The sequence below is a fragment of the Schistocerca gregaria genome, chromosome 9 (genome assembly GCF_023897955.1).
Source record: "Schistocerca gregaria isolate iqSchGreg1 chromosome 9, iqSchGreg1.2, whole genome shotgun sequence".
NCBI lineage: Eukaryota > Metazoa > Arthropoda > Insecta > Orthoptera > Acrididae > Schistocerca > Schistocerca gregaria.
Window position 1 is genome coordinate 213,984,545 of NC_064928.1, and position 25,736 is coordinate 214,010,280.

The 25,736-nt window shown below is 44.9% G+C and overlaps 1 protein-coding gene across 5 annotated transcripts in view; it reads right to left on the bottom strand.

Annotated features, from left to right (window-relative positions):
- Positions 1 to 11,571: 11,571 nt before the first annotated feature.
- Positions 11,572 to 25,736, bottom strand: part of LOC126291959 (uncharacterized) — a 187,032-nt gene continuing 172,867 nt past the window's right edge. For 3 of the 5 annotated variants that reach the window (XM_049985711.1, XM_049985712.1, XM_049985713.1), the window contains exons 4-5: positions 17,461 to 17,729; positions 11,572 to 11,982 (exon numbers count right to left, since the gene is read on the bottom strand). In XM_049985711.1, coding sequence (XP_049841668.1) covers positions 11,668 to 11,982; positions 17,461 to 17,729 — 584 coding nt within the window. In that variant the 3' untranslated portion in view covers positions 11,572 to 11,667. The remainder of the gene's footprint in view (positions 11,983 to 17,460; positions 17,730 to 25,736) is intronic. The other 2 variants (XM_049985714.1, XM_049985715.1) reach the window with 1 other exon arrangement.

Below are 25,736 nucleotides of genomic sequence, written 5' to 3' on the forward strand. Positions count from 1 at the left end.
AATTTACTAGTTAGTGTATTATTGGCAGCTGGCTCTAAACGTGGAAAAATCTAAGTTAATGCGGATGGTACGGAAAAAACCAGTAATGTTCGGATACAACCGTAGTAGTGCCCTGCCTGGCGCAGCCAAGTCGGTTAAATATCTTGGCGTAGCAAAGCGATATGTGGTAGGGAAGACGAATGGTCGACTTCAGTTTATTGGTAGAATTTTGGGAAAGTGTGGTCCATCTGTAAAGGAGACCGAATGTAGAAGACTTCTGCGACCCACTCTTGGGTGCTGCTCAAATGTGTGGAATCCGCACAAGGTCAGATTGAAGGAAGACACTGAAGCAATTCGTAGGTGGGCTGCTTCATTTGTTACTGTGAAAGAAGAGTTCGTGCCAGGAAGAGGGGATATAATTATTACGTCCCACACCTGGCACAAAACGTAAAAGAGTACATGGTTTGGGGATGGGGAGAGAAACTTCTGACACCAATGTTAATGTATAAAATGGCATTGAAGGGCGAAGAAGGTTGTTACGTATGCCTCGTGGCGGCAGTGTCCAGGAGGTCGAGCGGCAGGATTTGATACTTGGCACCCAGGGCTGCCGTTAAATGACAAAACTGGGAATTAAGTACACTACTGGCCATTAAAATTGCTACGCCACGAAGATGACGTGCTACAGACGCGAAATTTAACCGACAGGAAGAAGATGCTGTGATACGCAAATGATTAGCTTTTGAGGGCATTCACACGAGGTTGGCGCCAGTGGCGACACCTTCAACGTGCTGACATGAGGAAAGTTTCCAACCGATTTCTCATACACAAACAGCAGTTGACCGGCGTTGCCTGGTGAAACGTTGTTGTGATGCCTCGTGTGAGGAGGAGAAATGCGTACCATCACGTCTCCGACTCTGATAAAGGTCGGATTGTAGCCAATCGCGATTGCGGTTTATCGTATTGCGACATTGCTGATCGCGTTGGTCGAGATCCGATGAATGTTAGCATAATATGGAATCGGTGGGTTCAGGAGGGTAATACGGAACGCCGTGCTGGATCCCAACGGCCTCGTATCACTATCAGTCGAGATGACAGGCTTCTTATCCGCATGGCTGTAACGGATCGTGCAGCCACCTCTCGATCCCTGAGTCAACAAATGGGGACGTTTGCAAGACAACAACCATCTGCACGAACAGTTCTATGACGTTTGCAGCAGCATGGACTGTCAGCTCGGAGACCGTGGCTGCGGTTATCCTTGACGATCCATTAAAGACAGGAGCGCCTGCGATGGTGTACACAACGGCGAACCAGGCTGCACGAATGGGAAAACGTCACTTTTTCGGATGAATCCAGGTTCTGTTTACAGCATCATGATTGTTGCATCCGTGTTTGGCGACATCATGGTGAACGCACATTGGAAGTGTGAATTCGTCATCGCCATACTGGCCTGGCGTATCACCTGGCGAGTTGGTATAGGGTGCCATTGGTTTCACGTCTCGGTTACCTCTTGTTCTCACTGACAGCACATTGAACAGTGGACCTTACATTTCAGATGTGTTACGACCCGTGCCTCTACCCTTCATTCGATCCCTGCGAAACCCTACATTTCAGCAGGATAATGCACGACCGCATGTTGCAGGTTCGGTACGGGCCTTTCTCGATACAGCAAATGTTCGACTTCTGGCCTGGCTAGCACATTCTCCAGATCTCTCACCAATTGAAAACGTCTGGTCAATGGCGGCCGAGCTGCTGGCTCGTCAAAATCGCCAGTCGCTACTGTTTATGAACTGTGGTATCGTGTCGAAGCTGCATGGGCAGCTGTACCTGTCCACGCTATCCAAGCTCTGTTTGACTCAATGTCCAGGCGTATCAAGGTCGTTATTACGGCCAGAAGTGGTTGTTCTGGGTACTGATTTCTCAGGAGCTATGCATCCAAATTGCGTGAAAAAGTAATCACATGTCAGTTCTAGTATAATATATTTGTCCAATGAATACCCGTTTATCATCTGCATTTCTTCTTGGTGTAGCAATTTTAATGGTTCAAATGGCTCTGAGCAGTATGGGACTTAACATCTTAGGTCATCAGTACCCTAGAACTTAGAACTACTTAAGCCTAACTAAGCTAAGGACATCACACAACACCCAGCCATCACCACACAGCCATACATAGGGTGGCGCTTTACCACCTGGAGGGAGGTAGGTGTTACATATGATAATTTCCTGCGTTGTTCTCACCCTGCAGCCACAGCTTCTAAAGGTGTTTGAAGGGGCACAGGTCTGCTACAGACAGAGTTAAGGACAAAGAGACAAACTCCAGCTGACAGTCTGTCACAGTCAGTATGGTTTCTGTAGTACCCCCAACACCCACAAAGGGTGGTGGTCAACATTGTGGGAAACCAGGTTTCCTGAAGGGTAATGCAAAAAGTAGGTGTAACACTTAAGAGTTGTTGTAACTCAGACAGGTGGGAGAAAAAAACCCCACAGTTCCACTGGAGGATGACACTTTCTGTGGTCAGGGAAAGCATAAGAGACCAAGGAGCCAAATTGCACCTCAGTGTCACCTGCTGCCACTGGTATGCAGCTAGTACCAGCAACGAGATCTAGGTCCTCAGGGGATACCAGAATCTCCACCTTATCCTCGAACACAGAACTGTTAGGAAGCAGTGGTGCGGGGGCCACTGGAGTCTCCTAACAGACTTCTTGTTTGTCTGCCTTCTCGCCACTCTTCAGCGGCTTGCTAGGAGTTCTTCTTGGAAGTAGCTTCAGGGACAGAGGAAGACCGTGAAACCCTTTGACTAGCAGCTAGGGGCACTTTCAGCCACTAGCAGGTGTCCACTTGACCACAAGGGGCGGACTGTGGAAGGTAGAGTCCAAACGGAACATTTCCACATCGGACAAGCCAGAGGAGGCTGTTACTTCTCCAGCTGGGGGGAGAGAAACAATGTCCCTGGCATTTGGGGGGGGGGGGGGGCGATGCTCCCAAGAAGCATCCAAAGCAGTAGAAGAAGAAGTGGCTCCAACCAGCATGTGGGGGGATGAAGATGGGCGACCCTGAAGACCCACTGGAGTAGCTTAGACAAGGAGCATAATGGAGTCATGGTGAGTGAAGCCATCGTAGTGGCAGTATAAGAAGATAGCATTCGACAAGTGTTCAGCCTTTCATATTTTAGTTTAGCCTCGCAGTAAGACAGCCTGTCCAGGGTCTTGTACTCCATAATTTTCCGCTCCTTTTGGAGTACTGGGCAGTCTAGCGAGCAAGGGGAGTGTTGCTCTCCACAGTTGACACTGATGGGAGGAGGCGCACATGGAGTGTTTGGATGCAGCGAACGTCTGAAGTCTAACATCTGCCACCATGAGTTTCTTAGAAGTAGATACCTTAGGGGTTGCGAAGCAACTCAAATCGCTTGATACGGGCAAGTCTTCAGGTCCAGATTGTATACCGATTAGGTTCCTTTCAGATTACGCTGATACTATAGCTCCCTACTTAGCACTCATATACAACCGCTCGCTCACCGATAGATCTGTACCTACAGATTGGAAAATTGCGCAGGTCGCACCAGTGTTCAAGAAGGGTAGTAGGAGTAATCCATTTAACTACAGACCTATATCATTGACGTCAGTTTGCAGTAGGGTTTTGGAGCATATACTGTATTCAAACATTATGAATCACCTCGAAGTGAACGATCTATTGACACGTAATCAGCATGGCTTCAGAAAACATCGCTCTTGTGCAACGCAGCTAGCTCTTTATTCGCACGAAGTAATGGCCGCTATCGACAGGGGATCTCAAGTTGATTCCGTATTTCTAGATTTCCGGAAAGCTTTTGACACCGTTCCTCACAAGCGACTTCTAATCAAGCTGCGGAGCTATGGGGTATCGTCTCAGTTGTGCGACTGGATTCGTGATTTCCTGTCAGGAAGGTCGCAGTTCGTAGTAATAGACGGCAAATCATCGAATAAAACTGAAGTGATATCAGGTGTTCCCCAGGGAAGCGTCCTGGGACCTCTACTGTTCCTGATCTATATAAATGACCTGGGTGACAATCTGAGCAGTTCTATTAGACTGTTCGCAGATGATGCTGTAATTTACCGTCTAGTAAGGTCATCCGAAGACCAGTATCAGCTGCAAAGCGATTTAGAAAAGATTGCTGCATGGTGTGTCAGGTGGCAGTTGACGCTAAATAACGAAAAGTGTGAGATGATCCACATGAGTTCCAAAAGAAATCCGTTGGAATTCGATTACTCGATAAATAGTACAATTCTCAAGGCTGTCAATTCAACTAGGTACTTGGGTGTTAAAATTACGAACAACTTCAGTTGGAAGGACCACATAGATAATATTGTGGGGAAGGCGAGCCAAAGGTTGCGTTTCATTGGCAGGACACTTAGAAGATGCAACAAGTCCACTAAAGAGACAGCTTACACTACACTCGTTCGTCCTCTGTTAGAATATTGCTGCGCGGTGTGGGATCCTTACCAGGTGGGATTGACGGAGGACATCGAAAGGGTGCAAAAAAGGGCAGCTCGTTTTGTGTTATCGCGTTATAGGGGAGAGAGTGTGGCAGATATGATACACGAGTTGGGATGGAAGTCATTACAGCATAGACGTTTTTCGTCGCGGCGAGACCTTTTTACGAAATTTCAGTCACCAAGTTTCTCTTCCGAATGCGAAAATATTTTGTTGAGTCCAACCTACATAGGTAGGAATGATCATCAAAATAAAATAAGAGAAATCAGAGCTCGAACAGAAAGGTTTAGGTGTTCGTTTTTCCCGCTCGCTGTTCGGGAGTGGAATAGTAGAGAAATAGTATGATTGTGGTTCGATGAACCCTCTGCCAAGCACTTAAATGTGAATTGCAGAGTAGTCATGTAGATGTAGATGTAGATGTGGTGTTGGAACTGCACTGGAAGGACATGTGCCCAAATTTGCAGCATTTAAAGCACCGAATTGGGGGAGAGTTGTAAGGTTTGACATCACATTGTCAGGTAACCAATCACCTCAGAGGCCAAGATGAAGGCACCGGTGACAACCCAATTGTCCTTAGGCCCGCTACAGATGCACCAGCCGAAGTGAACGCCCCATCGTTGTAAATTGGCAAGTAGCTCGTTGTCGGTCTGCGACAGTAGGTTGTGATGAAAAATAATTCCCTGGACCATGTTGAAGCTTTTATGAGGAATGACCAAAACAGGAATACCACGCAGCTTGTCACAGGCGAGTACCGATCGGCACTGGTCTGGAACGCTGTCTGAATCTGAAGTGACCCATTGTGCATTTTGGACAGCGCTGTCACTTCCACAAACTTATCCTCTAGATGCTCAAGAAAAAAAGAGGCTTCAAATCCAGAAAGGAGTTACCATTGGTTCTGCTGCACACTAAATAATGAGGTGAATATGGCTCTTTCTTTCTGTAGCCCTACGTCCCATGCTGTTGCTAGGGAGAGGAACAACTTGGGGTCATACATCACAGCATTTTATTTTACCTTCCCTTTGTTAGAGACTGCTGGGGCCACTTGGTCCCCAGCAAAAGACGACTGTGTCCGCTCCATTGCTCGTCATCCACCATTAGAGTATTCCGCTACTACAACAAAACCACAAGAATCAGATATCTCCCTTGACTTAATTGCTCAACCGCAGCTATACCAAATACCAAAAAACCAACCACTACATCTCCGAAACATGGAACCAAAATCTCAACTCAGAAACCTAAATACCCCATAATTCACTACATCGATTAAAACGCAACAAACCTACCATAAAAACACAACATGCAAAACATCACAATTACTATACTCTATTCATCATAAGAATAAAGCTCATGTAAACATTGCAATATGTATTCTTGCACATTTGTTGGAACCTCTTTCGATTTCGCATCGAATGAAGTCAAGCTGTCACGAGTACAGTCAAATACTATCATGAGGATACATTTTACCCCCTGCGTTATGTATACGTCGAGTCAGCATTGATAAGGGGTAGCAACTTTACAGGCGCTTTTAGCTTGGACAGTACTGACGAAGCAAGTGACCCAGCTAACCTGTAGTGATGTGAACAGTTGCAGAAAAAATGTAAAAAGAGACAGGCAGAGAACAATATAGCTTCGAATGTCATTTGATTTTTAAACCGAAGGAAATAACACAATACAAAACTTAGGAGATACTCTTCTTAAGTGACCGGACAGAAAACATAACATGGTTTCGATCTTAGCTAACGCAATATTGTAATTAAAAACAACAGTGATGGAAATTCCTGACTTTAGCAAGGGTAATTTTTCTACATGAGCTATGTGTGGCGTAAAAGCGCGCTATTGATTTCCCGTGCAGCCACTGGAGGCGTTATAGTCAGTCGTCTGGTAATCTCTGAACTCCTTCCATACTGGACGCCAACGAACACACTTCAGTACTGCTATGTTGATAACGAAGCGATCAGCAACAGAACCCCGAGCCACCAAAAAGTCCACATTTCCTCCTCCTTTTTTATGACGTGCTGGTCTGCATCTCGCCATTGTTCGGAAGTGTCACAAAGCTTTGTACATCAGTTGTAGTACGGTTGACAGCCTGAATGTCTTATCTCTCGCGACGAATCCCTTAACTTGGCTCCAGATCAGTCCTGTAGGGTTCAGATAGCAGTAGTATGGTGACAACCGTAAAAATGCAGCATTTATACAGTGTGCTCGACGCCGTAGAAATTGTTGTTTACCATGTTTATATGACCCTTATCTCGCCGGCTCGTGTGATACAACATCTGTCCTACAAAACGATGGGCATATTCAAATAAAAAGTATTTGATTTTTCGTTTTACTCCAAAAAAGTTGGATTCTTTAATGTTTTCTTAACTTCAGCAATGTTTAACACTTTTTTTAAAAATATCGATGATTAATAATTTATATTTGCAATAAAAACTAGAATTTTGTCAGCGATATGTGATAAGAAACATGGAAGACGTGGATTTTTCCTGAAAAAGAGTGTTAAGTATAAGATAAGTAACATATATTTGATGAAATTGATGTTTAAATGATTTAGGTATTCAAAGCGAAGAAAAAGTTCTAGATCAGAAGGAGATTCGAACTGCCGCCCCACAGCATACATGATTATTATTCTACGACTCTAGCAGTTACTCCCTTTATATGATCAGAATAAGACTTACTTTTATTACATACTGTTTCTCGAAAAACATCAGAACCGTTTTTTCTCTGTAAGCTTGTGAAAAACATTAAGAACCACAACTTTTTTGCCATTAACAGTGTTTTCCGTGCGTGTTTCACTAAGAAGCAGGAAACAGTGTCGTCCATTGTATTGTATTGTTTGGTAACCGGGGTCCTAGAAACGACAGAGAGGCTCCGTCCCCGCCGCAGCCGCAGTGGTCCACAATCCCACGACGACCACCACAGTACACTTCACACCTCCGCCGCCCCTCACCGGCGGTTCGGCTCCTATTGGACCCCCCGCCCCCCCGAGGGAACGTGTCACACCAGACGAGTGTAACCCCTACGTTTGCGTGGTAGAGTAATGGTGGTGTACGTGTACGTGGAGAACTTGTTTGCGCAGCAATTGCTGACATAGTGTAGCTGAGGTGGAATAAGGGGATTCAACCCGCATTCGCCGAGGAAGATGGAAAACCGCCTAAAAACCATGCACAGACTGGCCGGCCCACCGGACCTTTACACAAGTCCGCTGAGAAGATTCGTGCAGGGGACCTGGCGTTCCTCCCCACTCCGGAAAGCCGTGCGTTAGATCGCTCGGCTAACCGGGCGAGCTACAATGTGTATACTAACGAGACAATCAGTGCACTAGTAGCGTTTACCGAGACTGTGACTGTACACTATTTTTGAAACTAAAATTACGTTGCTACAGTATGATTAAGAAAAACTTTGACGGCTGTTAATACATCAGAATGTCTTAAAGTTTCATGTACAATGACATAGTAATAATACATCTTATACAATACATAAGTTGGACCTACTTCCAAGAATGGAAGCGTGGGACAGTACCAGTGTACGAGAACTGTGACTGCTGTTTGTATTTGTTAGGTTTATTCTTATGATGAACAAAGGATATAGAATAAAACCAAAACAAATATTACTTATCAACAAAAGCCTCTGGCACTACCACCTCATGCGCGCGTACACACACACACACACACACACACACACACACACACACGCACACACACACACACACACACACACACGCAACAAACTAATCAGACCTAACAAAAACATCAAACACAAACAAACAAGAAAGACCTTGATAACTCGTTAAAAATACTTCTGCAGCCCACGTTGGTGCACCAACCACCAAAACTCAGAACTTCGTTACCACGATGACAAGCAGTACCCAATGAATCGAGTACCACGCCTTAAATCCAGCACGTCCACAGCCACCACCAGAGGGCACCATCAAATACAAAACGACATCTACAAACCTCCACTCCGTAGTGAAGTCACACTCCACACAGCCATTAAGTCAAGGGCCAAAACAGACGGGTGGAATCGGACGCTTCTGTTGATCCTGTTTTTCAGTATTATTGACTGTGAAAGAATTAGTGGTGGTACTGAGCAAACTTGAAATCTACGCAAGTTATACTTTTGTGTACAGGTTTCAGCTGACAAACTGCATCTCCACTACCATGCTGTGGCTGCTCACAGTGGAGTCCTTGGCATGATGTTTACACCCTCTCGTAACAAACCGTCTGCACAGGTACAGCCAACTTACTCTGGGCACACTACACCTTGAAATTGTGCACGCAACATGGCTGCACACATCTTGTGGGGGAGGGGTTGATATGTGCACATGCAGAGAGCCGATGGCACATGGCTTCAATCTCTTCAGGATGACCCTGGACCAAATCATTTTATTACAAAAAAAAATGTCTGCCCTCGACCACAGATACACACCAGATTATGGAGCTGATAAGCTCCAGAAATACGAGGGCTATCCAGAAAGTAAGTTGCGATCGTCTGCGAAACTGGCTCTACTGTAAAAATCAAAAATGTTTTATTTGCAGTAGCTAGCCACAACTCCCAGCTAATTATCTAAATAATCGCCGCTCCGACTTAGACATTTGTCGTGGCGTTGTACCAGTTTTCAATATCCTTGTCATAGAAGGCAGCCGCCAGTGCTTTCCGCCAATTCTCTACGCAGGTCTACAGCTGGTTGTATGTGCCAAAATGTCCTCATAGCTCGTGCGAGCAGAGATGAAACTCAGGGGGTCAATTGCGGTCTCTGTTGTGGGTGATCAAACACTTCCCACTGAGAACGCTGCAGGAGCGTCTTCATTGCCCCTGCAGAATGCAGCTGAGAATTGTCATGAAGAAGGAACGGCGTGACAGTTGTGTTATGTGGGCTGCATAGCTTCAGGCGAAATTTCTCACCAGGCCCCCGTACTTGGTGGGTGACACTATTTTCTAGGTACATTTAAGTGCTCACTGTACGCTCAGAACTGAAAAGAGCGATGTGACGTTATCGATGGGCGTTCTAGAGACACTGTCCAACACATCTGTGCAAAGGTTCATCGAATTTTTACAGTGGTTTCCATTTCGCGACCGATCGGTACTTCCTTTCTGGATAGCCCTCGTAACTTGGCTTCCCTCAGCTAAATAGTCTCTTCAAATTGAATACACCATGGTTTGTTAGAAAAAAGTAAGCTGCGAAATTAACTATAGCATTTGTGTTTTATTTAAATTTACCATTACTTAAATTCATAAATATATTTATATTTTATAAAGAAAATAACAAGAATTAACATCAAGGGAAAACATTTGTCATTGTCACATGCTTCAAGTTGAAGCGTTATCAGTTGTGTATTTTTCTTCTAGCTGTACTGCAAACCATAAAAAAATTCACGTCCATAGTTTTCCATATGCGGTTTTTCGCTGAGTTTCCACCTTTTACACCAGGGAATTTCTACTTTTGTTAACTATTTCCATCTCATTCACCATACTTTCGAGTGCAGGACTCGTAGCACATTGAACTGGTATATACAGCAGCAGCGTCACATTTTTTGCAGCCCTAGTGCAGCTACTGTTCACAAATGTGTCACAGGCTGCCTATGACGTGTCAGTTAAGTATATGAAGTGTAGGGTGGTGGTGGTGGTGGTGGTTAGTGTTTAACGTCCCGTCGACAACGAGGTCATTAGAGACGGAGAGCAAGCTCGGGTTAGGGAAGGATTGGGGAGGAAATCGGCCGTGCCCTTTCAAAGGAACCATCCCGGCATTTGCCTTAAACGATTTACGGAAATCACGGAAAACCTAAATCAGGATGGCTGGAGACGGGATTGAACCGTCGTCCTGCCGAATGCGAGTCCAGTGTGCTAACCACTGCGCCAGTGTAGGGTGAGTCCATACCGCAGGCGCTAACCAGCTCTGATCAGCTCTTGTTATGCAAGTTATAGAGGGTGTGTTTGTGCTTTGTCGACTGAACTCCCTGAGCTTGTTCATTTATATTTGCTCTGTGACTTAATAGCATGCAGCAAATATTGCAATTGATGGCAGTTCCTATAAGAGGACTAACTGCTTTATTGAGATATTAGGTAAGAAAGTATTTCCAGATGTAAAATTTTTTTCACTACACACAACTAGTTTTGGCCATCATGTTTGTTGTCACCCAATTTCAATATAAATTTCGCATGTAGGAGTCGACTTTTTCGCTTCAGATTTCTATAAATGTCGATAGTTAGATGTGAAACAAAAGAAAAGTTCGGAGTAGGTATTAAAATCCACGGAGAAGAAATAAAAACTTTGAGGTTCGGCGATGACATTGTGATTCTGTCAGAGATAACAAAGGACTTGGAAGAGCAGTTTAACGGAATGGACGGTGTCTTGAAAGGAGGGTATAGGATGAAGATCAACAAAAGCAAACCGAGGATAGTGGAATGAAGTCGGGTGATGCTGAGGGATTTAGATTAGGAAATGAAACACTTAAAGTAGTAAAGGAGTTTTGCTATTTGGGGAGCAAAATAACTGATGATGGTCGAAGTAGAGAGAATATAAAATGTAGACTGGCAATGGCAAGGAAAGCGTTTCTGAAGAAGAGAAATTTGTAACCATCGAGTATAGATTTAAGTGTCAGGAAGTCGTTTCTGAAAGTATTTGTATGGAGTGGAGCCATGTATGGAAGTGAAACGTGGACGATATATAGTTTAGACAAGAAGAGAATAGAAGCTTTCGAAATGTGGTGCTACAGAAGAATGCTGAAGATTAGATGGGTAGATCACATAAATAATGAGGAGGTATTGAATAGAATTGGGAGAAGAGGAGCTTGTGGCACAACTTGACTAGAAGAAGGGATCAGTTGGTATGACATGTTCTGAGGCATCAAGGGATCACCAATTTAGTATACTGGAGGGCAGCGTGGAGGGTAAAAATCGTAGAGGGAGACCGAGAGATGAATACACTAAGCAGATTCAGAAGGATGTAGGCTGTAGTAGGTACTGGGAGATGAAGAAGTTGCTCAGGACAGAGTAGCATGGAGAGCTGCATCAAACCAGTCTTAGGACTGAAGACGAGAACAACAACAGACGTGAAAAACGTTGATAAGACTACTCTCAAAATAGTTTTAGTGCGAATTTCCTCAGCAAATAAATGTCTATTTACATACCACCTCATAGAATCTGCTCTTTATTGGACGGATGTTCTACATAAACACATTAAATCGCGATCGTTATTTGTGGAGTCAGAGTGAGCGGGTGTGTCACCCTGCTGCATAGAAGCCGTGTCCCGCCCCGGCGCCACCGAACGCGACCCCGACTCCGAAGCCGCCGAGGGCCGCGCGGAGCAGGTTGTGTGTGGCTGGCGGCTTGTGGACGGTCGTGGTGGACGTGGAGGACTGGGAAGCAGCTGGGCGGCGGAGCAGCACCACGGGAGCGTCGGCGGCGTGCACCACGAGCAGCGGCGCCGCGTCGTGCTGCGTCACCGTCGTCACCGTCGTCGTCTTGGCCAGCACGTGTGGGTCGCTGTCGTGCGGGGCCAGCGTCAGCGTGGTGCTCTTCGACAGCACGTGGTCTGCCTGAGACACACAGGCCAAGGGCAGCTAGGTGTGACAGCCATTATACGAGAGGCGCACTGTTTTTTTTTAATCCATATTTTATTCTACATCTACATCTACATCTACATCTACATCTACATCCATACTCCGCAAGCCACCTGCGGTGTGTGGTGGAGGGTACCTTGAGTACCTCTATCGGTTCTCCCTTCTATTCCAGTCTCGTATTGGTCGCGGAAAGGATCGTCGGTATGCCTCTGTGTGGGCTCCAATCTCTCTGATTTTATCCTCATGGTATCTTCGCGAGATATACGTAGGAGGGAGGAATATACTGCTTGACTCCTCGGTGGAGGTATGTTCTCGAAACTCCAACAAAAGCCAGTACCGAGCTACTGAGCGTCTCTCCTGCAGAGTCTTCCACTGGAGTTTATCTATCATCTCTGTAACGCTTTCGCGATTACTAAATGATCCTGCAACGAAGCGCGCTTCTCTTCTTTGGATCTTCTCTATCTCTTCTATCAACCCTATCTGGTACGGATACCACACTGGTGAGCAGTATTCAAGCAGTGGGCTAACAATCGTACTGTAACCTACTTCCTTTGATTTCGGATTGCATTTCCTTAGGATTCTTCCAATGAATCTCAGTCGGGCATCTGCTTTACCGACGATTCAACTTAATATGATCATTCCATTTTAAATCACTCCTTATGCGTACTCCCAAATAATTTATGGAATTAGCTGCTTCCAGTTGCTGACCTGCTATATCGTAGCTAAATGATAAGCGATCTTTCTTTCTATGTATTCGGAGCACATTACACATGTCTACATTGAGATTCAATTGCCATTCCGTGCAGCACGCGTCAATTCGCTGCAGTTCCTCCTGCTTTTCAGAATAATTTTCCATTGTTACAACCTCTCGATACACCACAGCATCATCTGCAAGAAGCCTCAGTGAACTTCCGATATCATCCACAAGGTCATTTATGTATACTGTGAATAGAAACAGTCCTATCGCACTCCCCTGCGGCACACCTGAAATCACTCTTACTTCGGAAGACTTCTCTCCATTGAGAATGACATGCTGCGTTCTGTCATCTAGGAACTCTTCAATCCAATCACCCAATTGGTTTGATAGTCCATATGCTCTTACTTTGTTCATTAAACGACTGTGGGGAACTGTATCGAACGCCTTGTGAAAGTCAAGAAACACGGCATCTACCTGAGAACCCGTGTCTATGGCCCTCTGAGTCTCGTGGACGAATAGCGCGAGCTGGATTTCACACGACCGTCTTTTTCGAAACCCATGCTGATTCCTACAGAGTAGATACTACATGTTTGAAAGTTTTACAGTGTGTAGATACATCCTTTAGGAACAACATTTTCATTTCTACACATAATTTCCACCCCTCTCAACTGCCTTACGCCATCTTGGAATCAGCGCCTGTATACCCGCATGGTAAAATTCTGGACCAACATGTTTGAGCCACTTTTTGGCAGTGTGCACAAAGGAATCATCAAACCTTGTTCCACGAAGAGAGTCTTTCAGTTTCTCAAAGAGATGATAGTCACATGGAGCCAGGTCAGGACTATAACGCGTGTGTTTCAGTGTTGTCCATGCGAGTTTCGTGATCGCTTCCGTGGTTTTCTGACGGACATGTGGCCGTGCATTGTCGTACAACAGCAAAACATCCTGCTTTTGCCCATGTTTTCGAACACGACTCAGTCGATCTTGAAGTTTCTTCAGTGTCGTCACATATGCATCAGAATTTATGGTGGTTCCACTTGGCTCGATGTCCAGAAGCAAGAGTCCTTCGGAATCGAAAAACACCGTAGCCATAACTTTTCCAGCAGAAGGTGTGGTTTTGAATTTTTTTTTCTTGGGTGAATTTGCATGATGCCACTCCATTGATTGCCTCTTCGTCTCTGGTGAAAAATGATGGAGCCATGTTTCATCACCTGTCGCAATTCTTCCAAGAAATTCATCTCCTCCATTCTCGTACCGTTGCAGAAGTTCGCTGCATACCGTTTTTCTTGTTTCTTTGTGAGCCACTGTCAACATCCTGGGAACCCACCTGGCACAAACCTTTTGTAACGCCAATACTTTCAGTATCCTGCAAACATTTCCTTTCCCTATGCCAACGTAGTGTGACAATTCGTTTACTGTGATGCGCCTGTCAGCAGTCACCACTTCGTTAACTCTCTGAACATTGTCCGGAATGTGTGCAGTACGAGGCCTACCGCTGCGAGGACAATCCTCAATATTGCTGTGCTCGCTTTCCTCACGTAACCTGCTTGCCCACCGACCAACTGTACTGCGATCGACAGCAGCATCTCCATACACCTTATTCAACCTCTTGTGGATGTTTCCCACTGTCTCGTTTTCACAGCACAGGAATGCTATAATAGCACGTTGCTTCTGACAAACGTCAAGTGTAGCAGCCATCTTGAAGACATGCTGTGACGGCGCCATTCACGGGAACAGGTTGAACTAAGTTTGAAAACAAGCGGGAAGGATTTAACTATACACTGTAAAACTTTCACACATGTAGAATGAAAACTGTATTTTTACAAAAATAGTGTGCATTTCTTTTGGAGTGACCCTCGTGCAGTCATCTTGAGACTTTGTGGGAAAGGTTCCACCTATGAGTCCAAGTCTCGCACAGTATTCTACTGTCAGGAAGTGTCAGATATGATATGAAGGGGCGTTCAAAAAGTAATGCAGCACTTTCTTTCTGAAAGCAGGTTGGTTTTATTCAGGATTACAATGCACCATATTATTCCCCACTCTTTTGGCTATAAAACTCTATTTTCAGCTGGATCTCCGTTCAGTCCTTAGCCATCTTAATGGGATGCCTTGTATGCTCACATGGTACCACTCTGGTGGTCGACGTCAGAGGTCTTGCCGAATCAATAACCTCCCCACCATCCACGTACTGCTTCCCACCGAGTGCGTCATTCATTGAGCCAACCAGTTGGAAGTTTGAAGGAGTGAGGTCTAAGCTGTAGCGAAGAGGAGGAAGCGTAGTCCAATGAAGTTTTGTGAGCTTTATTGATCAAGATCCACAGATCACCTCGAATGGGAGTGCCGCACGTTCCAACATTGCAGGAGCCATACCTGTGTGAGCTGGCCTGCATGCGGGAGATCAGAGAGGATTGTGCAACCTTTTTGAGATGATGAAAGGTGCCTCACTCACCTTGCTTTTGTTCAAAGCCAGGTCTCCATAGACACTATGCAAGCAATTATGAATATCTACGATGGTATGGTTTTCTGCGAGAACGAATTCAATGACAGTTCTCTGTTTGGAACTCACCTTCGCTACAGACGCCATTTTGAAGGTTACGTATAGCACTGTCACCTATCAGAAGTTCGTGGAATTATATCGGCTGAAGCGGGAATATCCCACAATGTTCCACAACAAATATTGCATTTCTTTCAGCCGAAATTGGCTGAGAAAATAAATGTGTTGCTTTACTTGCTCCAAATCCATTGTATTTAAACGAGGAAGGAAAGGGCTAAACGTTACAGCAGACAGTGTCCATTGTCATCCAGTGCCATCAGATGTATACTGAGACACAGAATGCTGTAACAGGAAAACGTGGTAAGCATTCATCGGACAAGTCCATCAAGAGGGAGTATGCCAAGTTAGAGAAGATTGAAAATGTGGAAAATGCTACCAAATGTGGTCGCCCAAAAGTGGCAACACTGAAAAGTATGATCAGCATGACAGCTGCATCTTCTTTCATTCTCATAAAGTCTGTGTGATGTGATTGGCTTTGGTGTGAAGGATGATGATTGCCCACTGAATGCATATGTGCACTCACGTAATTCACGCATCTCGGCTACTGAAATCCCCATCAGTTGTAGCAGTCCAATCTCAACACACAGAAAGTGCGAATTTCACATAGACAAACTATATACAAATAGGCAGGATGTACAAGTTGCTCCATTTTAAATCACCTATAGCAGCTCTCACATGTGCAAACACGGCTGAAACAAGGTGCTTCTTTAATTCATTTTTTAAATTAACTTTATGATCTATCTGGAAGCCCAAGAAACTAAACAAATTTTTCTTATTACTTTTCATTTTTTGATGAACATGTTTTATAGGTTGTGAAGTTCCATGAGAAGTCGTTAACTCTACGTACTGAATCTTACCAAAATTCAATGATAATTCATTTCACAGGCTGTGACACAGTCGCGAATAAAACAGTAATACACATAGTATCAATAACTTTATTTTCGTCTTTGATCACCAAACTGTTTCGTCGTTAGACTACCGATTTCGGTCAACGATGATCATGTTCATATCACCAGTAAAACACAGGAAAACCAAATACAACTGTAGACAGTCTACATCTTAAAACAATAAAATATGCCATAACGAAATGAAATACTCTTACATTCATGTTTTGCAAATATATAAAAGTAACGCTTTTCATTATGGTTTACTTTGTTGTTTTAAGTTGTAGACTGTCTAATAGTTGTATTTGGTTTTCTCATACTTTGGTGCCGATCTGAAGATGGACATTTGTTGGATGAAACTGGTTTTCGGAGGACCAAAATAGATCATAGATGGAAATAAAAGAGATAGTCCATTTGCCTTGAACAATCTGTTGACGTTTTAGAATATTTCGTTGACTTCCTTTGCAGTAAGTGGGCTGACGATATATATATATATATATATATATATAAAGATAGCGTCAGCCCACTATATATATCGACTTTTTCCGCAATTGGTAAACGGTCCATTTTAACACAGGAAATGTATCACGAAGCAAATACCGCCCGCACTGGCTGAATGTTACCTGATACTACGTACTTATACGTTTGTGACTATCACAGCGCCATCTATCACAAAGCGAAAAAAGTGGTCCAACTAAAACATTCATATTTTTTGTGTACTACACGAATATGTAATAAAAAGTGGGGGTTCCTATTTTTAAAAAAACGCAGTTGATATCCGTTTGACCTATGGCAGCGCCATCTAGCGGGCCAACCATAGCGCCATCTGGTTTCCCCCTTCAAGCTAGACAAGTTTCGTTCTTCGTAGTTTTTTCGTTTGATGCTTATTTCTTGAGATATTTGGCCCGGTCACTATCAATGGACCACCCTGTATATATATTAGACCCTTGTGGCACACCATGATTAATCGAGGGCGACAATGAATACTAACTTGATGGTTCACTTTACAAACTGAATGCTATCAAAGTTCAGTATGTTCAAAGCCTGTGAAATATGATGATGAAAATTTCTTCTTATTTGAGCTTATTTTTCAGTACATACGAAACGCAACTCCTATACATGAAGATTTGTGTGGGAACTTGACGTCTATTGGGTATTTCTAACATTGGTGGAAATTTATAAGTAAAAATCCTACAAATAAGCACGCGTCTGACCAAAAACAATGGTGTTTCATCTCCAGGCCAAGACCTTCCAACGTAGCCCATACAGAGAGATTGAACATAATAGCCGGGAACCCGTCGTCTTTCAGAGAGACAAACCTCGTGGTGGAGTTCGTGGTGGTGGGCGACGGCGAACGGCACTGCGGCGATGACGTGTATGGTGTCGTCATCGGCGTGCGCGGCGACCAGCGGCTGTGGCGGATGCAGCACCACCAAAGCGCCAGGCCCAGAGCCCTCCTGGTTCGGACCGCGACCGCTGCTGGCGCCACCGGCGCTACCCCCTACTGTGGTTTCAGATTTCGCTACCAGGTGGTGGGCTGTGTCGCCGCTGTGGTGGTGTCCTGACGATAGGATGACAGCCGGAGGAACTGTTGACGTGGAAGGAAATTTAACAGTGATTCGGATGTAAATGTTGTACAGAGTGACTAAAAATAGTTGGACAGTTCTGTAAGGCTGTATTTTTACCAACACTGTAAGTTAACGCACAGTGTCCTAATTTCATTGTGTCCCTGAACCAAAACCACTCCCCTCCCAGACCCAGGCAATCATCATAGGCCGCACCGCCCGCTCCTTCCGCCTCCATGATTTCTACGTCACCATTTATGGCCATCCTATCCACCTCACTCCTACTGTCAAATACCCCATCTTAAGCTCACAACCGCCTCCGCCTCCTGAAACTCCTGTCCAGGCGGACGTGGGGTCTGCATCCTTCCACCATCCTTCACACCTAGAAATCCTTGATCCACACTATCCTTTGTTATGCCAGCGTTGCTTGCATTTCCGTCCCTTAAAGGTTCTATAAATCCCTCGAAATCTTTGTACACCATGCACTCTGCCTCGCCTTTCGCATCCACCTTCTGTCCCCCACACGCATCCTCTACAACCTCATCCCTTCTCCTTTTCCTTGAACACATCTGCACCCTATATATTATCCGCTGCCTCGATCCCCCTCATCCCCTGGTGTCTCTCTTCCTCTCCACCCCCAACTCGTTGCCACACCTTTACCGTTGTGTCCCACCCTCACTCAATCTCTACACCCTCTGCGTCCTTTCCCAGCGCAACTTCCACCGTCTACCCCTCCCAGATCATGTACTTCGCCCTGACATCTACCCTTCCTACCAACTGTAACCTCACCTTCCTCCTGCCTCCTCGTAAAGGCTCCCTTTCCTCCCCCTCCCTTCTCCTGAGCGTCTTTCCCCTCCTACTCTCCCTCCCTCTCTGGTGCTCTCCTTCAGTCTCTCTGCAATCCCTCGTGCCTTGTCTTCCCTCTTCATCTCTTCCCCCACTAGTCTCCTGCCTCTTAGTGTACCCGCTGATGCCCCTACTCTCTTCATCCTGCCCCCTCCCCTGTTGCCCCTAGCTCTCCCCTCCATTTCCATCCTCCCCGGCCTCTCCCTTGGCAAGTCCCACCTGGCATACTTCACCATGTGTGCTCCAAGTGGGTTTCAAGTGTGTTGTTCTGGAGTGTTTTTAATACTGTGGCCAACTTTTAACCTGTGCAAGTGACTTCAGTGTCTTTTTTGCGTTCTACGAATCGCCAACTGTGTTTTTTAACTTTATGTCGACTTTTTTAATTGTCCCCCTATGAATGTCTCCATGTCCATGTATTTTTACCTCCATTATCTCCCCTTATTCTGTTTTAGGTCCCCCTTTTGTATCACCTCAGATGTAACATTTTCTTCTTGTATTAGTTGTCATGTCACTGTGCTGAGGAGTTTCGGATTGTGCTGCTGAAAGCCCTCTTCTGCCCATATGGGGCAGGGGAATGCAATCACAATAAAGAAAAAAAAAACACTCGAGATATGTAGATGAAATTCACAAACACAAATCGCAGAAACACACCTGCACAGTGTGTCTCTCCTATAGGTCATCAGGGGAATTTTCTCTGGTGTCTTGGGAGATAATCGCAGTTTAGTTTTTGCAATGAGTAACTGGAGTTAGCCCAAATAAATACTGCTCATCATGTCTTTCACATCGTGTCCAGCATCACGGGAAAGCATCAATTTGTTTCCTGTTGCCAAAAAAATTCTTTTTAAATAGGAATTTTATGGCCCCATTCGACAGAGCAGTCCCATGTTAGTCTAGTACAATATTCGTTCCATCAGTGTATACTAACAGGGCCTGTAAAACACGATGAATAGCCAGTACTGCAGCAGCGACTGAGCGGCATCCTGGCCCGTACCTACAGCTGCCGCCGTGCAGCAGCCCTGCTGAGTCACTGAGAGTATCACACTAGACTAACGTGGGGCTGCTCTGTCGAATCTGCACATAAAATTCCCCTTTAAAAATAATTTTGTTTGTAACAGGAAGCAAACCGGACACTTGATCTAGGCATCATACGAGGGTGAGTCAAAGGAAAACCTTAAATATTTTTTAAAATATTATTTATTGCGCAGAAGTGGTACAAAGCTCTATCACTTTTCAACATAATCTCCCCCACGCTCAATGCAAGTCCCCCAGCGATTACAAACTGCATAAATTCCTTTAGAAAAAAATTCTTTTGGTAGTCTGCACAACCACTCATGCACCACGTGGCGTACCTCTACATCGGAACGGAACGTCTTTCCTCCCATTGCGTCTTTGAGTGGTCCAAACATATGGAAATCACTTGGGGCAAGGTCTGGTGAGTATGATGGATGAGGAAGACACTCAAAATGCAGGTCTGTGATTGTTGCAACTGTTGTACGGCCAGTGTGGGGCCCTGCATTGTCATGTTGCGAAAGGACACCTGCTGACAGCAGTCCACGTCACTTTGATTTGATTGCAGGCAGCAGATGATTTTTTAGGAGATCTGTGTATGATGCACTGGTGACAGTGGTCCCTCTAGGCATGTAATGCTCCAAAATGACGCCTTTTTCGTCCCAAAAGGGAGTCAGCATAACCTTCCCTGCTGATGGTTCTGTTCGAAACTTCTTTGGTTTTGGTGATGAGGAATGGCACCATTCCTTGATCGCTCTCTTCGTTTCCTATTGGTGGAAATAAACTGAGGTTTCGTCCCTAGTAACGATCCTTGGTAGGAAGCCATCACCTTCTCATTCAGTGCGCCGAAGAAGTTCTTCACAAGCATCAACACGTCGTTCTCTCATTTCAGGAGTCATCTGCCATGCCATCCATCTTGCAGACACTTTGTGAAACTGGAGTACATCACGCAAAATGTGGTGTGCTGACCCATGACCAATCTGTAAACATACTGCAATGTCATTCAGTGTCACTCGGCCGTTTTCCTTCACTATGGCTCCAACTGCTGCAGTGTTCTGTGGAGTCACAACTCGTTGTGCCTGACCTGGACGAGGAGCACCTTCCACTGAAGCCAGACCATTTGCGAACTTCCTACTCCATTCGTAGACTTGCTGCTGTGACAAACATGCGTCACCATACTGAACCTTCACTCGTCGATGAATTTCAATAGGTTTCACACCTTCACTACGCAAAAACCGAATAACACAACGCCGTTCTTCCCTGATGCAAGTAGGAAATGAGGCGGCCATCTTTATACTGATACTGCGACGGTATGTCTGCATCTGCACTATGCTGCCACCTACAGGCCATTCTGCACGCTGTTTGTAGCACGCTTACCAACTTACAGGATAACGGGGCGAATTTTCGATTTTTATTACAAATTTAAGGTTATCATATGACTCACCCTCGTATGTAATGTGTGGTGAGCAGTATTTGTTTGTGCTGCCTCCAGGTATACGTTGAAAAAATGAAATTGCAAATATCCTTCCAAAAACTAGAGAAAAATTCAACCGAAGACTCTTAGGCAAGAAGCCTGGTATATCCTTTACACAGCTGAAGTGCCTCAACCAGAACCGTGTCCTCCAGTAGGCTGATTACACAGCATTCCTAACCCTCTAACTTATCCTCCAAAAATCTGAACACTCGCTCCAGATTCATCTCAACCAGTTCACATCTTTGTATAACCCATATCCCTCCAAAATCCAGGCAGTAAAACTAGTCAACGGCCATTTTGCATCTGGGATGTGATACATAAACTAGCATGTATTTTGGTGTGTAGAATCCGAATATATCTTTCAAAATGTTCTAGCACGTACCATTTTTGAGTTTTTAAAAGGATTTTCTATTTATGTATTCAATATTTCGCTTGTTGCTTTTCTTCTGTTGTGATGTTTAATTGTATGTTTTTGATTTGCAGAAGAGAGCTAGAAGATCTACAAATCGTCAGTAAATCGTTGGTGTGGTAATTCAGTGTTGTGAAAGAGATCCTCAGTGAATCTCTCCTGTGAAAGATAGTGCAAATTTTTTGTGTTTAAAACTTACACTAAGAAAAATCGCAACTAGTAAATCTCGAGGCTGTCTAAACTACTCCGACAACTTTTGAAATTCACTCCAAACGGCCACAGAAAACCAATCACTGATTTCGTTAAGAAGGCACATAAATTGTATTTTGATTGTCCTGTTGGTGACCAAGGTAAAAATTTTGCACCTCATGCAGACTGGGCTGCAGATTCCTCGACTTGTGTCGTAGGGTGGTGGGGTTTCGGGTTCCGTTGGACAGGTCAGGAGTCCACTACACGCAGCAAGCGGCTACCCGGGTAGCAGGGGTTGTGTGGCGTGGACTGGGCGGTTTTTTTTTTTAGGTTAGATGGCCTCGGGCAAGTACAGAAAGGGCAGCAGCCTCAAAGGCTGAGGGCCAAAGTCAGGACATGCGGGGACCAAGCAGCAATCGGTATTGTAATTGTAAACTGTCGAAGCTGCATTGGTAAAGTACCGGAACTTCAAGCGCTGATAGAAAGCACGGAAGCTGAAATCGTTATAGGTACGGAAAGCTGGCTGAAGCCAGAGATAAATTCTGCTGAAATTTTTACAAAGGCACAGACGGTGTTTAGAAAGGATAGATTCCGTGCAACCGGTGGTGGCGTGTTTGTCGCTGTTAGTAGTAATTTATCCTGTAGTGAAATAGAAGTGGATAGTTCCTGTGAATTATTATGGATTGAGGTTATACTCAACAACCGAGCTAGGTTTATAATTGGCTCCTTTTACCGACCTCCCGACCCAGCAGCATTAGTGGCAGAACAACTGAGAGAAAATGTGGAATACATTTCACATAAATTTTCTCAGCATGTTATAATCTTAGATGGAGATTTCAAGTTACCAGATATAGACTGGGACACTCAGATGTTTAGGACGGGTGGTAGGAACAGAGCATCGAGTGACATTATACTGAGTGCACTATCAGAAAATTACCTCGAGCAATTAAACAGAGAACCTACTGGTGGAGATAACATCTTGGACCTACTGATAACAAACAGACCCGAACTTTTCGACTCTGTAAGCGCAGAACAAAGAATCAGTGATCATAAGGCAATTGCAGCATCCATGAATATGGAACTAAATAGGAATATAAAAACAGGGAGGTAGGTTTATCTGTTTAGCAAGAGTAATAGGAGGCAGATTTCAGACTACCTAACAGATCAAAAGGAAAATTTCTGTTCCGACACTGACAATGTTGAGTGTTTATGGAAAAAGTTCAAGCAATCGTAAAATTCGTTTTCGACAGGTACGTGCCGGGTAAAACTGTGAGGGCCGGGAAAAACCCACCGTGGTTCAACAACAAAGTTAGGAAACTACTGCGAAAGCAAAGAGAGCTTCACTGTAAATTTAAACGCAGCCAAAACCTCTCAGACAAACAGAAGCTAAATGATGTCAAAGTTAGTGTAAGGATGGCTATGCGTGAAGCGTTCAGTGAATTCGAAAGTAAAATTCTATGTACCGACTTGACAGAAAATCCTAGGAAGTTCTGGTCTTATGTTAAATCAGTAAGTTGCTCGAAACAGCATATCCAGACACTCCGGGATGATGATGGCATTGAAATAGAGGATGACACGCGTAAAGCTGAAATACTAAACACCTTTTTCCAAATCTGTTTCACAGAGGAAGACCGCACTGCATTTCCTTCTCTAAATCCTCGCATGAACGAAAAAATGGCTGACATCGAAATAAGTGTCCAAGGAATAGAAAAGCAACTGAAATCACTCAACAGAGGAAAGTCCACTGGACCTGACGGGATACCCATTCGATTCTACACAGAGTACGCGAAAGAACTTGCTCCCCTTCTAACAGCCATGTACCGTAAGCCTCTAGAAGAACGGAAGGTTCCAAATGATTGGGAAAGAGCACAGGTAGTTCCAGTTTTCAAGAAGGGTCGTTGAGCAGATGCGCAGAACTATTTGCCTCTATCTCTGACGTCCATCTGTTGTAGAATTTTAGAACATGTTTTTTGCTCGCGTATCATGTCATTTCTGGAAACCCAGAATCTACTCTGTAGGAATCAACATGGATTCCGGAAACAGCGATCGTGTGAGAGTGTGCGCCGATATGGTAGAGCACTTGCCCGCGAAAGGCAAAGGACCCGGGTTCGAGTCTCGGTCCATCACACGGTTTTAATCTGCCAGGAAGTTTAGTAATAGTGACTACGTGGAAAAATGACAGTCTGTAGCTGAACTATTGCTCTATTTAGCTGTGCTGTTGAGATTTTTGCACTTTTGTAATTTCCATGTATAAGAATGGGAGGCTTTACTTTCGGAACGACCCTCGCAGATATTGTTCTTCGTGTCCTACGTCCACATACATATTACACAAGCCACCTTACGTGGGCAGTACCACGTACCATTCCTAGCCATTTTCTTTCCTGTCCCACTCGCAGATGGAGCGAGGCAGAAACTACTGATTTCTCTCATCTTACATTGATGGTCCTCAAACGAAATGCATGTTGGCGGCAGTACGAGCCTTCTGCAGTCAGCTCCAAATGCGGTCCTCTAAATGTACTCAACAGTGCTCCGTAAAAAGAATTTCCTCTTCCCTCCGGGAATTCCCCTTTGAGTCCACAAAGCATCTCCACAATATTTGCGAGTTGTTCGGACGCACTGGTAACAATTGTAGCAACTCGCCTCTGCATTACTTCGACATCTTCCTTTAATCCATCCTGGTGCAGATCCCAGACACTGTAGCAGTGCTCGAGAATGGGCCGCACCAGCGCTCCATATTCTGTATCCTTTATAGGTGAGCTACACTTTCCAAAATATTCTTTCCATAAAATGAAGTCTACCATTCCCCTTGCCTCCTACCAAGCTAACAAGCTAACGCACCCACCTCCCCCCCCCCCCCCCCCCCTCCTCGGTCGGAGGTTCGAGTCCTCCCTCGGGCATGGGTGTGTGTGTGTGTGTTGTCCTTAGCGTAAGTTAATTTAAGCTAGATTAAGTAGCGTGTAAGCCTAGGGACCGATGACCTCAGCTGTTTGGTCCCGTAGGAACAAACCAAAAACTGAAATTTTTGCACTGTAACATTACGCCGAGATACTTATCTGATGTGACTGTGTCAGCAGCTCACTATCAGTGCTGTATTCGAATATTACAGGATTGTTTTTTCTACTCGTCTTAATTAACTTACATTTTTCTACATTTAGAGCAAGCTGCCGTTCGTCACACCTTCTAGACACTCTGCCATCATGTTGTATCCTCCTACAGTTGTAAGGTGTCAGGCAAATCCAACACCTTACATGAAAACCCTGACATGATAAGTAAATCCAGTAGTATGTCACATAGCTCCGAATAAATCGTGACATTAAATTAACCAAAGTAATACAAGTAACGAGTGAGCAAATGGAATACCACAGACTAACACAAGAATGCCTAAATGCATGTCGTACCTTCCCACCGTGAGGCAGACGCAGTTCCGAGGGGAGAAACGAGGACAGAAGCCGAGAGCAGAACCGTGTTAAGCTAGATAAGGGAGGGGCTGGACACCCACGCCGCGAGCCTACCTGTACGACTATACAACCCGCACGTTTCAGCGTGAGGCTTTTTCGCGTCTCAGGTACGTCAAGGATCACCCCCAGCCATGTTAAAAGCTAGAGCCCTCCAGAAAAGCAGTATAGATCTTACGATAACACAAAAAGGGCCACTACCACCCGCAAGTTTTAGCGTGAGCCTTTTCGCGTGTCTGTTACATTAGGATCACTCCCCAGCCCATGTTAAAAGTTAGAGCCCTCCAGAAGAACAGTATAGATCTTACGATAACGCAAAAAGGACCACACTAGCTGCAGGTTTTAGCGTGAGACTTTTTAGCGTCTCTGTTACGTTGCAAACTTAAAAAACATTGCCCCACCTCGAAAAATATAACGTTTCTCATTGGATAGACAGAATTTTTGTAGGCGGAGCTTAAGGTTAACATTGAGACCCTGATTGGTCAGATGAAAACATAGCCAGATAGTTTTTTTAACTAACTTCGGTAAATTGTAGTAAGGAGAAGTTAGGGAGTTGGTTCCGAGACGGCGAGCTGGACGGCTGGTGCGCCGGCCGCTGTCGCCCTGACGCTGCCTAAACACCGACAAGGTAATGAACGCACGCGATGCC